The 12,813-nt window shown below is 50.1% G+C and overlaps 2 protein-coding genes across 5 annotated transcripts; both read left to right on the top strand.

Annotated features, from left to right (window-relative positions):
- Positions 1–1,492: 1,492 nt before the first annotated feature.
- On the top strand, positions 1,493–5,000 carry LOC125508980 (UDP-Glycosyltransferase superfamily protein). Of its 3 annotated transcripts, none has more exons than XR_015604677.1 (3): positions 1,493–3,174; positions 3,553–3,792; positions 4,865–5,000. XR_015604677.1 is itself a non-coding variant. In XM_048673803.1 (1 exon), exon 1 carries the CDS (start codon positions 1,627–1,629, stop codon positions 3,103–3,105), a length of 1,479 nt encoding a protein of 492 aa, XP_048529760.1. In that variant the 5' UTR covers positions 1,493–1,626; the 3' UTR covers positions 3,106–3,423. The 3 variants fall into 3 exon arrangements, 1 of the variants encoding a protein (XP_048529760.1); XR_015604676.1 differs by lacking the exon at positions 4,865–5,000 and adding an exon at positions 4,450–4,693; XM_048673803.1 differs by lacking the exons at positions 3,553–3,792; positions 4,865–5,000 and having other exon boundaries at positions 1,493–3,423.
- On the top strand, positions 4,930–8,632 carry LOC125508981 (Chlorophyll A-B binding family protein). Of its 2 annotated transcripts, XM_048673804.2 has the most exons (5): positions 5,015–5,330; positions 5,467–5,613; positions 7,000–7,132; positions 7,572–7,664; positions 8,017–8,632. In XM_048673804.2, the coding sequence occupies exons 3-5, from the start codon at positions 7,028–7,030 to the stop codon at positions 8,311–8,313; spliced, it is 495 nt and encodes a 164-aa protein (XP_048529761.2). In that variant the 5' UTR covers positions 5,015–5,330; positions 5,467–5,613; positions 7,000–7,027; the 3' UTR covers positions 8,314–8,632. The 2 variants fall into 2 exon arrangements, with proteins under 2 accessions (XP_087382207.1, XP_048529761.2); XM_087526081.1 differs by lacking the exons at positions 7,572–7,664; positions 8,017–8,632 and adding an exon at positions 7,198–7,568 and having other exon boundaries at positions 4,930–5,330.
- Positions 8,633–12,813: the final 4,181 nt, after the last annotated feature.

Here is a 12,813-nt window from a genome sequence, read left to right on the forward strand (position 1 = left end):
GCGCCTCCGCCTATAAAAGCCGACTGCAAGCGCGCCGGAGAGGCTCACCCCGATCATCCACCGACGACGCGCTCATTTCTCCCCCCTTCCTCCTCTCGCCGTCACCAGTTGAGAAAGCATGGCCGAGCGTTTCCCAGGCGACGGCGCGGCGGCGAACGGATTCGGGCGCCGTCATCTGCACGAGGACGAGGCTCGTCTCCTTTTCGAGGTCGAGTACCCGGTCCTGCCGGACATGCGGGTGCCCGGGGCTTGGAGGATCAGCGCCGGTGGCGTGCCGGTGCCACCACCACCCACCGAGGCGACGCGGCGTGCGGAGATCGCACGCATCCGCGCGTCCCTGCCGCGGGCGGTGAGGAAGGAGCCACGGTACGTCCCCGACAGCCCGCTCTGGGAGCCCTACTTCCGCCGCCGTCACGCCGAGCAACTCAAGGCCATCAACGGCGTCGTGCCCTCCGGCAGGCTCAACTCCGATGGCCGGCGCCGGTGGTGGGGCGTGCCCGGCCGCACGTTGGAGGCCGTCCTCGAGTACATCGAGGGCGGCAACACGCCGCGCCTCGAGTACCCCGCTCCCCCGTCCTTCTCACGCCGCCGGGGAAGCTCCTGGACGCCGAGGCGCATGGAGACCGGGGCGTCCTCCTCCTCGTACGGCGGCTCTCCCTGCCTCCGCCCCGTCAAGCCGGAGCCCCAGGACACGCCTGTCAGCGCGCGTACCCGCAGCTCCGGCGGCTCTCCCTGCCTCCACCTCCGCCCCATCAAGCCGGAGCCCCAGGACACGCCTGTCAGCGCGCGTACCCGCAGCTCCGGTGCCCTCGTCGAGCCCAAGGTGGAGTCTAGCCTCCCCCCGGAGTACGAGGAGATAGCCCGGCGCAGCTTCTCCGACGAGGACGCCACGCGGTGGTCGCGCGACGACTACGTGCGCGAGGAGATGGTCCGGCAGCGCCGGGCCCTGGAGGAGATCGCCGCCCGCAAACGTGGGCGCGAGGACGGGGACGGTGTCATCGTCCTCGATAGCGACGACGACGACGCCCGCGGACCGTCCAACCCGCCGCGCCAACCGGGGGAGGGACGCAGCAGGGACGGCGGAGGCGTAGGCGGGGGCGACGACGACGACGACGACGGTGACTACACGCGGTTCTACAGCCTCCTCGGCATGTAGAACCGCGTGGGCGGGTGGCGAGGGAGACGGCGGGGGTAGCCCGCGGTAGTTTTTTTTTCTTTTTTTTTGTAAAATATGTTTAAATTTGAACGAACTCGCCCGTGTTTGCATTGTGTTTGCGCCGAATTTGAACATTTTAAAAACCCGTGGGAGGCCGCGACTGGGGGGCATCACGTCCCCAATGCGCGGTTTAACGCCGGTGTGCCCCAGGGGCGATTTTTTGCCCCTCCTCGGGGGCCAACAGGTGGAGATGCCCTTAATCCCTAAAAAATTCCGGAAATTCCCCTCAAATAACTTTTTAAGGAAATAATACGAGTTAAATAAAAATTCGAGGGAAGGGTTAGAGATGCTCTCACTGAGCTACCCACATCCGTACTCCCTGCCTGCCGATCTGCCTCGCCGACGACTGAGCTCTCCGTCGGTCAGCCACGACGGAGCCGGCCTCGTGCCCTACCGCCGTCTCGGCTACCATGCCAGGCTCACCTCCGGCGCAGGCTCTCCCTCCAGCACCCAAACCCAGAGCCAAGCGCCACCTCCTTCTCCTCCTCACGGCGCCGTCCCTCCTCGCCCTCGTCCTCGCCGTGCTCTTCGCCACCTCAAGCAACCCACTGCCACGCCTCATCCACCTGCTCCTCAGATCGAGGTCTTCCCTTCTCAGCCCACCGGAGCCAGTCTCCGCGGCCGATACCTCGGCTGACGCGGGACGCCCACCATGTGTTCTATGGATGGCCCCTTTCGCCTCCGGCGGCGGCTACTGCTCCGAGGCCTGGTCCTACGTCGCCTCGCTTGACGAGAATGCCGCTGCCGGCGTCGGTGCGAACTTCACGCTCTCAATCGCGCATCACGGCGACCTCGAGTCGCCGGAGTTCTGGGAGGGCTTGCCCGAGCAGTCCAAGAACTTGGCGTACAGGCTCGCCACTGCGCGGTGTGAGCTCTCTCGGGCCGTCGTTGTGTGCCACAGCGAGCCTGGCGCGTGGTACCCGCCGATGTACGAGTCTCTGCCTTGCCCACCTACCGGGTACGACGAGCCGGCGTTCGTCATTGGCCGGACTATGTTCGAGACTGACCGTGTCACGCCGGAGCATGTCAGACGCTGTAACCAGATGGATGCTGTCTGGGTACCGACAGATTTCCACGTCTCCACATTCGTGAAGAGCGGGGTCGATCCCTCCAAGGTCGTCAAGGTAGTGCAGGCCGTCGATGTCACATTCTTTGATCCGGCCAAGCACGTCGCCTTTCCTCTTCCGATTGGTTTCTCTGTCATGGCGCCTGATGATTCTACACGGAATACTGATAGCTCCAAAGGCAAAGGTTTTGTGTTTCTTAGCGTGTTCAAATGGGAGCAGAGGAAGGGCTGGGATGTGCTTCTGACAGCCTTTCTGCAGGAGTTCTCTGGAGCTGATGATGTTGTACTCTACCTACTGACCAATGCCTACCACTCTGACACAGATTTTGGAGGAAAAATCCACAGATTTGTGAACAACTCCAGCATTGAGGAGCCAGTGCTAGGATGGGCAGAAGTCCGGGTGGTTGATGAGCATGTCCCACAGTCCGACCTTCCAAGGTTGTACAAGGCTGCAGATGCGTTTGTGCTACCTTCCCGTGGCGAGGGGTGGGGCAGGCCGGTGGTCGAAGCCATGGCCATGGAACTGCCAGTGATTGTGACGAATTGGTCAGGCCCAACGGAGTACCTGACTCAAGAGAATGGATACCCACTGGACGTGGACAGGCCGACTGAGGTCACAGAAGGGCCATTCAAGGGCCATTTCTGCGCTGAGCCATCAGTTGATCATCTGAGAGCTTTGATGAGGCGCGTCTTTGGTGATCAAGAGGAGGCAAGGAGAAAAGGGAGGAAGGCAAGGGAAGACATGGTCGAGAGGTTTTCGCCAGAGGTTGTGGCAAGGATTGTTGCTGATCAGATACAACAGGTGGTTGTCAGTACTCAGTAGATGGATAGCCGAAATCTGATTACAAATTTCCGAGGAAAGTAGATATCATACACCACACATATGATGTAGGTATGGTAAGCTCGTTAGTCATTTGCTGCTTTGTAGGAGTTATTTCTAGTAGTTTCTGCAATGGTGGGGGTAATTGGTGGCTGTTGTTCATGTGCCTTTATGCCATCATGATTTGAATGGTTCCCTAGCATGTTATGGACTTATTGCTTCATACTGTTAGTTTTTTAATAACTTGACATTTCCTGTTAAAAGAACAAACTATTGAATGTGACCATTCAGCCCATGCCCTTGCATGGTATTTGCACCTTCCATTTTTGTTAATACATTGAAGTTTGCTTAAATTGGTCTCTACAAAATAGACCATGGTACATTTAAATTCTGTTCATCACTTTTCATATCCACAAGGAGCACTCAGTTATATCAAAAATGAAAATCTAGCCAGGTAAAGTTCAGCCATCTTACCTGGGCCAACAAACGGAAGATTCCGATACCCCTTTCAAAAAATGGAGCAGTGACAATGATTCATCAGAAATTATCAACAGACTAGGAATTCATGGAAGAAGCAGATGCACAAGGAGTGGTTTAATCCAGCCAGTTAAGTTATCTTTCGTTGTTGCATCAGTCAAAGAAGCAGTAGAAGAGGTGTCAGTATGGCACTTGATCAAGCTTGCATGGCAGGTAGTGCCTTGTTTCTTTCTTTCTACTGTATGTTGCAGCATGCCTTTTATTGTAGCTTTTGCGTGAAAAATTGTGTTGTTGAAACTTGAGCTTAGAGTTAGGTTGTAGATACTAATTTACTTTTCCAGCACAACACAGTTCTTGCAAAGTTTAAATTCAATCCTTGTATCAAGTTCAGTTATAGCCTTGCTGTTTGAAGTAAAACATAAAAAATAAGACATGGCTGACTGTTTGGGTTGCCAAGTCTGAACTGCCCGCAACTGTAATTGAGTTACTGTGATACAAAAAGGAATAGTCACCTGCGGATGCTTTTTATATCATGTAAAACAAAGCAACGAAGTTTGTTCCCTGTGTCACACGATGTTAGAATTGCTACACCTTTTTATGAGGAGTCACAGATGTGCACTGCACCGTTCCTTTCGGCTATACAGTTCAGCTGAGCAAACGCACAGAAAAACACATTCTTCCAGTTAATTTCATACTACCTCTGTAACTTAATTTAAGACTTTTTTGATTTCCAGACGGAGTATTGTCTTAATGGTTTTATATTATGTTTTTCCTTGCTAGGATGCAGGCACTATAACTATTTTATTACAATATGTGAAATACCTCAGTCAATGTATTTTTTCTGACAAAATCCTAGTTTCCATGAATCAGACTGTATAATTTGCTTGGTGCATAAACAAATCAACCGCTTTATGCATTGGTTGATTTGTTGGTGTGATGCTAGATTTCATCCCATCCTTCGTTTTTTCATTACATCCACCTTCGATAAATGTCCGGTGTCTGGAAGCGGAAATTCATTTGAGTTTGACCTTATTACCCTAAAAGATTGAAGCGAAGCAGAGGATCTCCAGCTCATGGTCAGCATGGTCATTTGAGTTTGACCTTACATGCTCGCGTGTGTTCTGATGCGATTACGACGGAAGATATGCTGCAGTGTCATGTTTTTTGCGGCGTTCCAGTCGGTGATTTGTTGCACTGTTGTGTTTGAAATGCTGCAACATGTGTGGCACAATAACGTGAGAAAAAGAAGATGTGATCATGCTGCAAATGTATGCTGTTTTTAAAGGATTTCCTGCTGCAACGATCAGACGGTTCTGAATGGTGCCCTCAGGCCGGATCCAATGGCCAGGGAGGTGGCTGGTGTTGTCCCTCCCCTGCCTTCGAAAATCTCAGTAGCTCGTGACCTGCAGCGCGCCACGTCCACGGTTCCTTCCTCGAGCATTTCATTCCACTGCCTGGTCGACGCCGACAGGCAGGGCCGCCCGCACGATGCCTCCCCTCCTTCTCCGCTCCCCAGCGCCGCCGTCCTCCGGTGTCCTCTGCCGGCGGCGGAAAAGCATACGTGTGCGTGCGTCGTGGCAGGAGCTGGCGGGCGTGCTGGTGTTCTCCGCCGTCCCCTTCACCGCCGTCAAGGCCATCGCCAACAGCCCCCTCGGCGCCAGCCTCCGGCGCCGCCTCGAGTCCAGGAAGGCCTTCGCCGCCGCCAAGGCAGACGCCCTCCGCGCCGCCGCCCGCGAGGCTCGCAGCTCCAGGTAGGCACTATCGCCTCCTTACAAAAGCCAAGCCGTGGATATTGTATGCTTATGTATGTTCTCGTCAATTCTCCGTTAGTTTGTGCGAACGAACTGCACTGACCTCCCGGTTTGCTTGGGGAACTTATGTTTGAAGCTTTTGGTACGGGGGAGCTCGACCGCGGTGGCTCGGTCCTCTCCGGTACGACTACCCGGAGCACCTGGCCGGAGAGTTCCCCGGCGATTACGGGTTCGATATAGCAGGTCTGGGCCGGGACCCCGTTGCTTTCGCCAACTACTTCAAGTATGTCACCCACTGCCCACTGGTTGTTCTTCTTAATACTTTTCAATCACGGTACAACTACGTTGCATTTTTATACGCCTTGCAAGTTACAGCTGAATCACTTTATAGTTTATGAGCACTAGTGTTTGATGAATAGTTACTGCTTAGTGCCTGATTATATTTTGCAGATCAACTAATTGTGCCTGCTCTTCCGATAGTTGTTAGGCACTTAGGGGGCGTATGATCAAATCTCCGAACACTACTGCTCATAAACTGGGGATTTGATCATGTGCCCCATTTTACTTTGGCAGTTGATAATATGTTTTTACTTTGTTTATGGTAATATGCCCCGTTTTACTTTACCGTCTTGATGATATGCCAGGTAACCTGTATTTCAGCTTTCTTTAGGCCTATCACTAGTTTTGTGTATTCAGATAATTATCTTGCTGCAAGCCTTTCATTTTCCTAGCTTCGTGGGAGATTGCTCCGTGTTGAATCGAATGGCGACGATATGCTTTGGCCCTACAGAATTTGGCGTAACGGTGATCAGATGAAAGTAAAACATGTAAGATGGGCAAAATGCCAGTTCTAATCTTGATGTTTAGGCCTGGCCAGCGAGTGGAAACAATGGCTTAAACTGAAAAAAGAAATCATATACTACCTCCATTCCTAAATATAAGACAGCGCGGCAGTTTAAATTAAAGTATTAAACTGCCCCGCCGTCTTATATTTAAACTGCCGCGACGTCTTATATTTAGGAATGGAGGTAGTACTTGCTTTGATCATGCCCTGTTCTTTACCTTAATAAAAACATAAAGAAGTATCAAACACTGACCAAGGGCAGTGGCAGAAAAAATAGAAGCGACAGAGATGCAAAGGAAAGAAACAAAATTATGTCAGACAATCTTGCGCCTCCTTACATACGGGTTACCTGGCAATATCTTCCGCGCTTCTCGCAGCAAACATTATGCCCTAAGCTTAGAAGCCTCTTTGGAGTAACTAAAAAATATTTATGTTGTATATTTCTGATGTATTCTACACTACAGAAAATGCATGAGGAGATCATTGAAAGTTTTTCCTGCGGGAGTAACTCTGTCATTTCAGATGGAATACTAAAAATGTAGCTTTGTGCTCCAGCTTGCTCATATTCCTTGTAGACTAAAATGGAGGTCCTCACCACAGAAGCTGCATAGTAGGCTTATCTGCGATTTTATTTTATTTTTAGAAAAGGAGGATTACCCCCGGCCTCTGCATGGCTTATCTGCGATGAATGATAATAGGTTTGCTTGAGTGACATTCAAGTCTCCTCTTTCCGGTTAAACTGTTGTGTATATTTCAATGGTAACATGTTTCTTTTTGTGAAGCTGAACTACCAGTATCTTATCTCACCAACAATCTTCATTGCAGCTTTGAGATTTTACATTGTCGATAGGCCATGCTTGCTGCTCTTGGTGTTGTTGTTCCTGAGCTGTTAGATCTATTTGGGATAGTGCATTTTGTGGAGCCTGTGTGGTGGAAAGTTGGTTATGCAAAACTTCAGGTGAAATATCAATATCAACCATGTTTGAGTTCATTTAGCACACAATATGACTGTTCCTGCTACAGACCTGAAGAAGATATGTCTATCTGAAGAGCTCTCAAGATCATAGTTCCTGTCATGCTACAACCACGGTGTATCTTGTTGTTCAGCATCTGAAAACGTAGTTCTTAGCTAACTCTAATGGAGGCATAGAGTATCTTCATTTTTGTACAAGTCCCGCAGCCGGAAGGTGTCGTAGCAAGGCCTGTTGTCAATGCCGGTGCCACACAAAGTTAGGAGCCTCCACATGGTTTAGCTCAGCCTTTTTCTTTGCCTGAGATAGAATAGACATGGGATGTACCTGCCACCTATCTGCTACGTACATAGACGCTGTGAAATGGGCAAATTGTATTACAAATTATGTAAATTTATGGCTTTAGCTAACGAGTTAGTTTCACAGGGTGATACTCTTGATTACCTTGGGATTCCTGGGTTCCGAATTGCTGGTGGTCAAGGCATCATCGTCATTGCTATCTGTCAAGCCCTTTTGATGGTAATAAAAATGCTATGTATATCATGTTTCAGTCCTATACTTTTCGAGTAATTGATGTAGAGCAGTCTAAACATTCATGTCTTTGTGTGTTTTCTTTGTAAGTTTTGTGCAAACACTTCAGAATTGTAGACAACTCTCCACATATACTCCCTCTGTAAAGAAATATAAGAGCGTTTAGATCACTCTCCACATATACTACTTTAGTGATCTAAACGCTCTCATATTTCTTTACGGAGGGAGTAATTCTTTAAACCCACAAGATTATTCTATTGGTACATCATTCCCTTGTCATTTCTTACTTTTAATGGTTGCATACCACATTAGACAAATATCTCCATGTCATATTTGCCAGGTTGGGCCAGAATATGCGAGATATTGTGGGATCGAGGCGCTAGAACCCTTGGGAATATATCTTCCTGGGGACATAAACTACCCAGGTGGAGCACTGTTCGACCCCTTGGGGCTGTCCAAAGACCCTGTTGCGTTTGAAGAACTCAAGGTGAAGGAGATCAAGAATGGTCGTCTGGCAATGGTTGCATGGATCGGATTCTACGCCCAGGCGGCTGTAACCGGCAAGGGCCCTGTGCAGAACCTCGTCGAGCACTTGTCGGATCCACTCCGCAACAACATTTTATCCCCCTTCCTTTGAGTCATTTTAACTGCCTATGTATGGCGTTTATATTGATCAGTTTGTAGTTACTAGGAAATTATATAGTTAGCAAATACTCCTCCTCCCATAATATAAGAGCGTTTTTTATACTACACTAGTATAAAAAACGCTCTTATATTATAGGACGGAGGGAGTAGGTTACTGCGTACACATGGCTATAACATCGTTGTACAGTTGTGGAGTTATGGTCTTGTTCAGCAGAAATTGTGGGTGCCCCAAAATTACTGAAAATGGGAGTTGTGGGCCTTGTGGTAACTAAAAGCAGGTGAAGAGCAGATACTTTGACGGGAAGTTTTGACATGCAGATGCAGTAGGGGCGTGTTTGGATGCAGATGCAGTAGGAGCGTGTTTGGTTACATTGCCGATTTAGCCTGGCCCGGCGATCCTGTCTCTATTGAGCCGGTTTGAGGGGATGCAGGCCAAAAAAACCTAGATGCACATAGTTTGGTTGCCTGCATGCCCCTAGTTGCACGAGACAAACATTTTTGACCCAGCGTTTGGTTGCCCGCATTGCATTAGGTGCACATATGACATGGTGTTTGGTTGCAACCTGCATAAGGTGTTGTCACCACTTCTATCTAGTGGTGACCTTACCACACACAATCTGAATATAGTGCCAGCTAGTTAAACAAATGACAGTTTATCCTAACTACAATCAAATGACAGATCAAATTATTAAGAGCCATTGGCTAAATAGGGGATAGTTCATCGGTGTTGCTGCTTCATCTTCCTCTTCTGCTTCTGTTGTTGTTGCTGCTGCTTCTTCTTCCTCTTCTTCTATGCTTCTGCTGCTGCTGTTTCTTCTTCCTCTTCTTCAAATCCTGCACTGACTTCTGTTAAGCCACATTGCCTCTCCCACTCCAACCTTTTGTTCTTCCAACCGTCATTGTCAAACGCCTCCACACCATGGCCAGAGCTAACAACATCGTCAGGCTTGACCTCTTCCTCCTCAGGCACGTGTTCATCAAAGCCCCACTGGAGGATCCAGTTATGCAGAATGCAACAAGCAAGAACTAGCTTAACTTGAGTGGAGTATGGGTGGAATGGCTTCTGATCCAGGATCTTAAACCTATTCTTCAGAGCTCCAAATGCCCTCTCAACAGTTACTCTAAGGCTGGAGTGTCTGAAATTAAGCAGCCGCTGTGCAGTCCTAGGAAAGTTCCTACCAGAGAACTCGTTGAGATGGTACCTTGTTTTCCTGAAGGGTGGAAGAATACCTGGCCGACATGCATAGCTAGCATCTCCAAGGTAGAACTTGCCGTCGGGGATGTTGATCCCATCAGGTCAACTCATGCTGTCAGTGAGAATGTTTGCATCATGCGTTGACCCCTCCCAGCCAGCCAGGACATATGTGAACCTCAGATCAAAGTCAACAGCAGCAAGCACATTCTGGCTTGTGTAGTGCTTCCTCCCCCTGTATGCTGCAGACTGTGACCTAGGAACTCTGGCAATGACATGAGTACCATCTATTGCCCCAATGCAGTCCTGAAAATGGCATCACTAGCCTGTGTTAGTGCTGAACTTGCACAATACAAGCATATCAAGCCATGAAAAGTGTATATTGTCAATGCTCACCTTGAAGTATGGATACCATCTTGGGCTTTCGCGAATCTTTGGTGGAGTCTGGCCAGATGGTCTCCTGATCATCTCTCCTCTAAGCTCCCCAACAACAAAAAGCACCTGCTTGAATTACCTAGAGATGGTCTCCATTGACCTCCTGAACGTGTTGTGAATGACCCTGAACCTCTGGTTATGGCCAACAACATGGAGGAACATGGCCACTTGCTCTTCGACACTGGTGTTGATGCTATCTTGTAACAGGCCCCTGCTCCTGAAGGTCTCAACAAGCCTGGAAAATGGTGCTCTTTTCATTCTAAGCATCCACAGAGCCTCGACGTCATTGCAGTTGTAGATGTAGTTCATATTTTGGATCCTCTCCTGTTCTCGGGGAAACAATGGACCATAGCGGATCAACGGTCTCCCAGCACGACGAACAACTCTCTGGTGCATGAACATGACCCATGCCTGAATCACACTAATCAGTGCTGCTGTCTGGATTATCAGCCTCATCCGTGTGTCCATAACCTAGTCGACATCGACGGTCCGTTCAGTGGGAAATCGATCCTACACCTAGCTTAAAGGCCTAACCACTGAGCTAACAAAGGGGGAGGGGGTGCTGCTTACCGGCATCGAAGACGAGGACGGCGTAGGGGGAGCCATGGCATAGAGTAGGTCGACCAGACGGTGGCCAACAGCAAGGGGAGCACCAGATCAGTCGCAAACGCCGCCGCCTCTTCCGCCGGCGCCGCCTATAGCGCAGATCTGAAATCGCAGCCGCCGCCGGTGGTGAGGCAGTGGAGAAGAAAGGGGGGCAGTGGCTATGGGTGAGCGAGTGAAAGGGAGGTGAGGCTAATTTGGCGCCAGGACGTCGCGCCAGATTTCCATCTCCCTCCATCCCCCTCGCCCGCGCCTCGCTCCCGCCCAACGACCTCGCGCCGCACTCAGCCTGGCTCACGAGAAACTACCGTTCTGAGGGTTTCCAGCGAGCCAGGCTCTAGGCTGCTTTGAGAAGCGTGCGATGTAGGCCCAATAGGAAAACCAGGCAACCAAACAGGCCTCTCCCTTCCTGCGCGGGCTTGGTTGGGCTCGGTGCGGGCAACCAAACACGCCCTAGAAGATATCCCATTGTACATGTGTCAGCACTTAACTGTGTTTCTTATAAAAACCAGTCAATTACTTTTTTTTCATACGCCTCCCAACTAGGAGCCGGGTTCCATTACTCATCATAACTGCCGCCGCCATCGCACCTCTTAGTTTTTTTTGCGAGAGAAATTTCCAATCAACTCTGCCTATGTTGTCTCAACATAGCCGGTCCCAAGCCCGGGTAAAGGAGGAGGGTTGTGATAGGCTTGGCGAGCCAACATAAAAACTCAGCCACTCTTATGGAGATGAAACCCAAAAGATTTTCGTTGGGGCGTAACCCTCTCAGCGACGCGCCACATTGGAACCCGGGTGTGGTGGAAAATGGGCAAGGGCCGGGCCTTCACCCCCCAAGTGGCGCGTCATATCTTGATCCGGATACGGTGGCAAGTGAGCGAGGATTGGGTCGTCGCATCCTTAGTGGCGCGCTACATCGGCACCCGGATGTAGTGGAAAATGAGCAAGGGTCTTCGCATTTGACTCGACGAGTGCAAAGGATAAAGAAGCTAGCCGAGCCTAGGAGGATTCGCTTAGGTAGCTGGAACATAGGGTCTCTGACAGGGAAGCTTCGGGAGCTAGTTGATGCAGCGGTGAGGAGAGGTGTTGATATCCTTTGCGTCCAAGAAACAAAATGGAGAGGACAGAAGGCGAAGGAGGTGGAGAATACCGACTTCAAGCTGTGGTACACGCGGACGGCTGCAAATAGAAATGGCGTAGGCATCTTGATCAACAAGAGCCTCAAGTATGGAGTGGTAGACGTCAAGAGACGTGGGGACCGTATTATCCTGGCCAAGCTAGTAGTTACTTGGTTCTCAATGTTATCAGCGCGTATGCCCCGCAAGTAGGCCACAATGAGAACACGAAGAGGGAGTTCTGGAAAGGCCTGGAAGACATGGTTAGGAATGTACCGATTGGTGAGAAGCTCTTCATAGGAGGATACCTCAATGGCCACGTGGGTACATCTAACACAGGTTTTGAAGGGGCGCATGGGGGCTTTGGCTATGGCATTAGGAATCAAGAAGGAGAAGATGTCTTAAGCTTTTCTCTAGCCTACAACATGATTGTAGCTAACACCCTCTTTAGAAAGAGAGAATCACATCTGGTGACTTTTAGTAGTGGCCAACACTCTAGCTAGATTGATTTCATCCTCTCAAGAGGAGAAGATAGGCGTGTGTGCCTCGACTGTAAGGTGATACCTGGAGAGAGTGTTGTGACCCAGCATAAGCTGGTGGTTGCTGACTTCCGCTTTAGAACGAAGTGGTGGAATCTCAAGGGGGAGGTAGCTCATGTGTTCAAGGAGAGGGTCATTAAGGAGGGCCCTTGGGAGGAAAGAGGGGATGCGGGCAATGTGTGGATGAAGATGGCGAATTGCATTTGTAAGGTGGCCTCGGAGGAGTTTGGAGTGTCCAGGGGAAGGAGAAGCGAAGATAAGGATACCTGGTGGTGGAATGATGATGTCCAGAAGGCGATTAAAGGGAAGAAAGATTACTAATGACTGTCCTAAAAGGTCCCTGGTCGAAAGGGCTGTGTGGATGCACAGCCGACTAGACTAGCACATGACACGGTCGATGGCTTGGTCTCACTAGCCATGGGGCATTGGATGCTAACCAGATAATATGGACTTGGAAGGATTTGGTCGGATTCGACGTAGTCGGATCCGAATCAAGATAAGGTCTGAGTCGGATAGACCCAACTATGAGACGCAGCGATATGTCATATGTGAGTCTCTAGTACAACATACGTTCTATGTCCTAAGACCTGAGCTGGCCCATGTACTCG

This window comes from Triticum urartu, chromosome 5A (assembly GCF_056163025.1).
Source record: "Triticum urartu cultivar PI428250 chromosome 5A, HENAU_Tu73, whole genome shotgun sequence".
In the NCBI taxonomy this organism is placed as follows: Eukaryota; Viridiplantae; Streptophyta; class Magnoliopsida; order Poales; family Poaceae; genus Triticum; species Triticum urartu.

Coding starts and splice junctions, on each gene's coding strand:
- LOC125508980 (XM_048673803.1), top strand. CDS start 1,627: ATGCCAGGCTCACCTCCGGCGCAGGCTCTCCCTCCAGCACCCAAACCC.
- LOC125508981 (XM_048673804.2), top strand. CDS start 7,028: ATGCTTGCTGCTCTTGGTGTTGTTGTTCCTGAGCTGTTAGATCTATTT. Junction 7,133..7,571: donor TTGGTTATGCAAAACTTCAG/GTGAAATATCAA, acceptor TTAGTTTCACAG/GGTGATACTCTTGATTACCT. Junction 7,665..8,016: donor TCTGTCAAGCCCTTTTGATG/GTAATAAAAATG, acceptor CATATTTGCCAG/GTTGGGCCAGAATATGCGAG.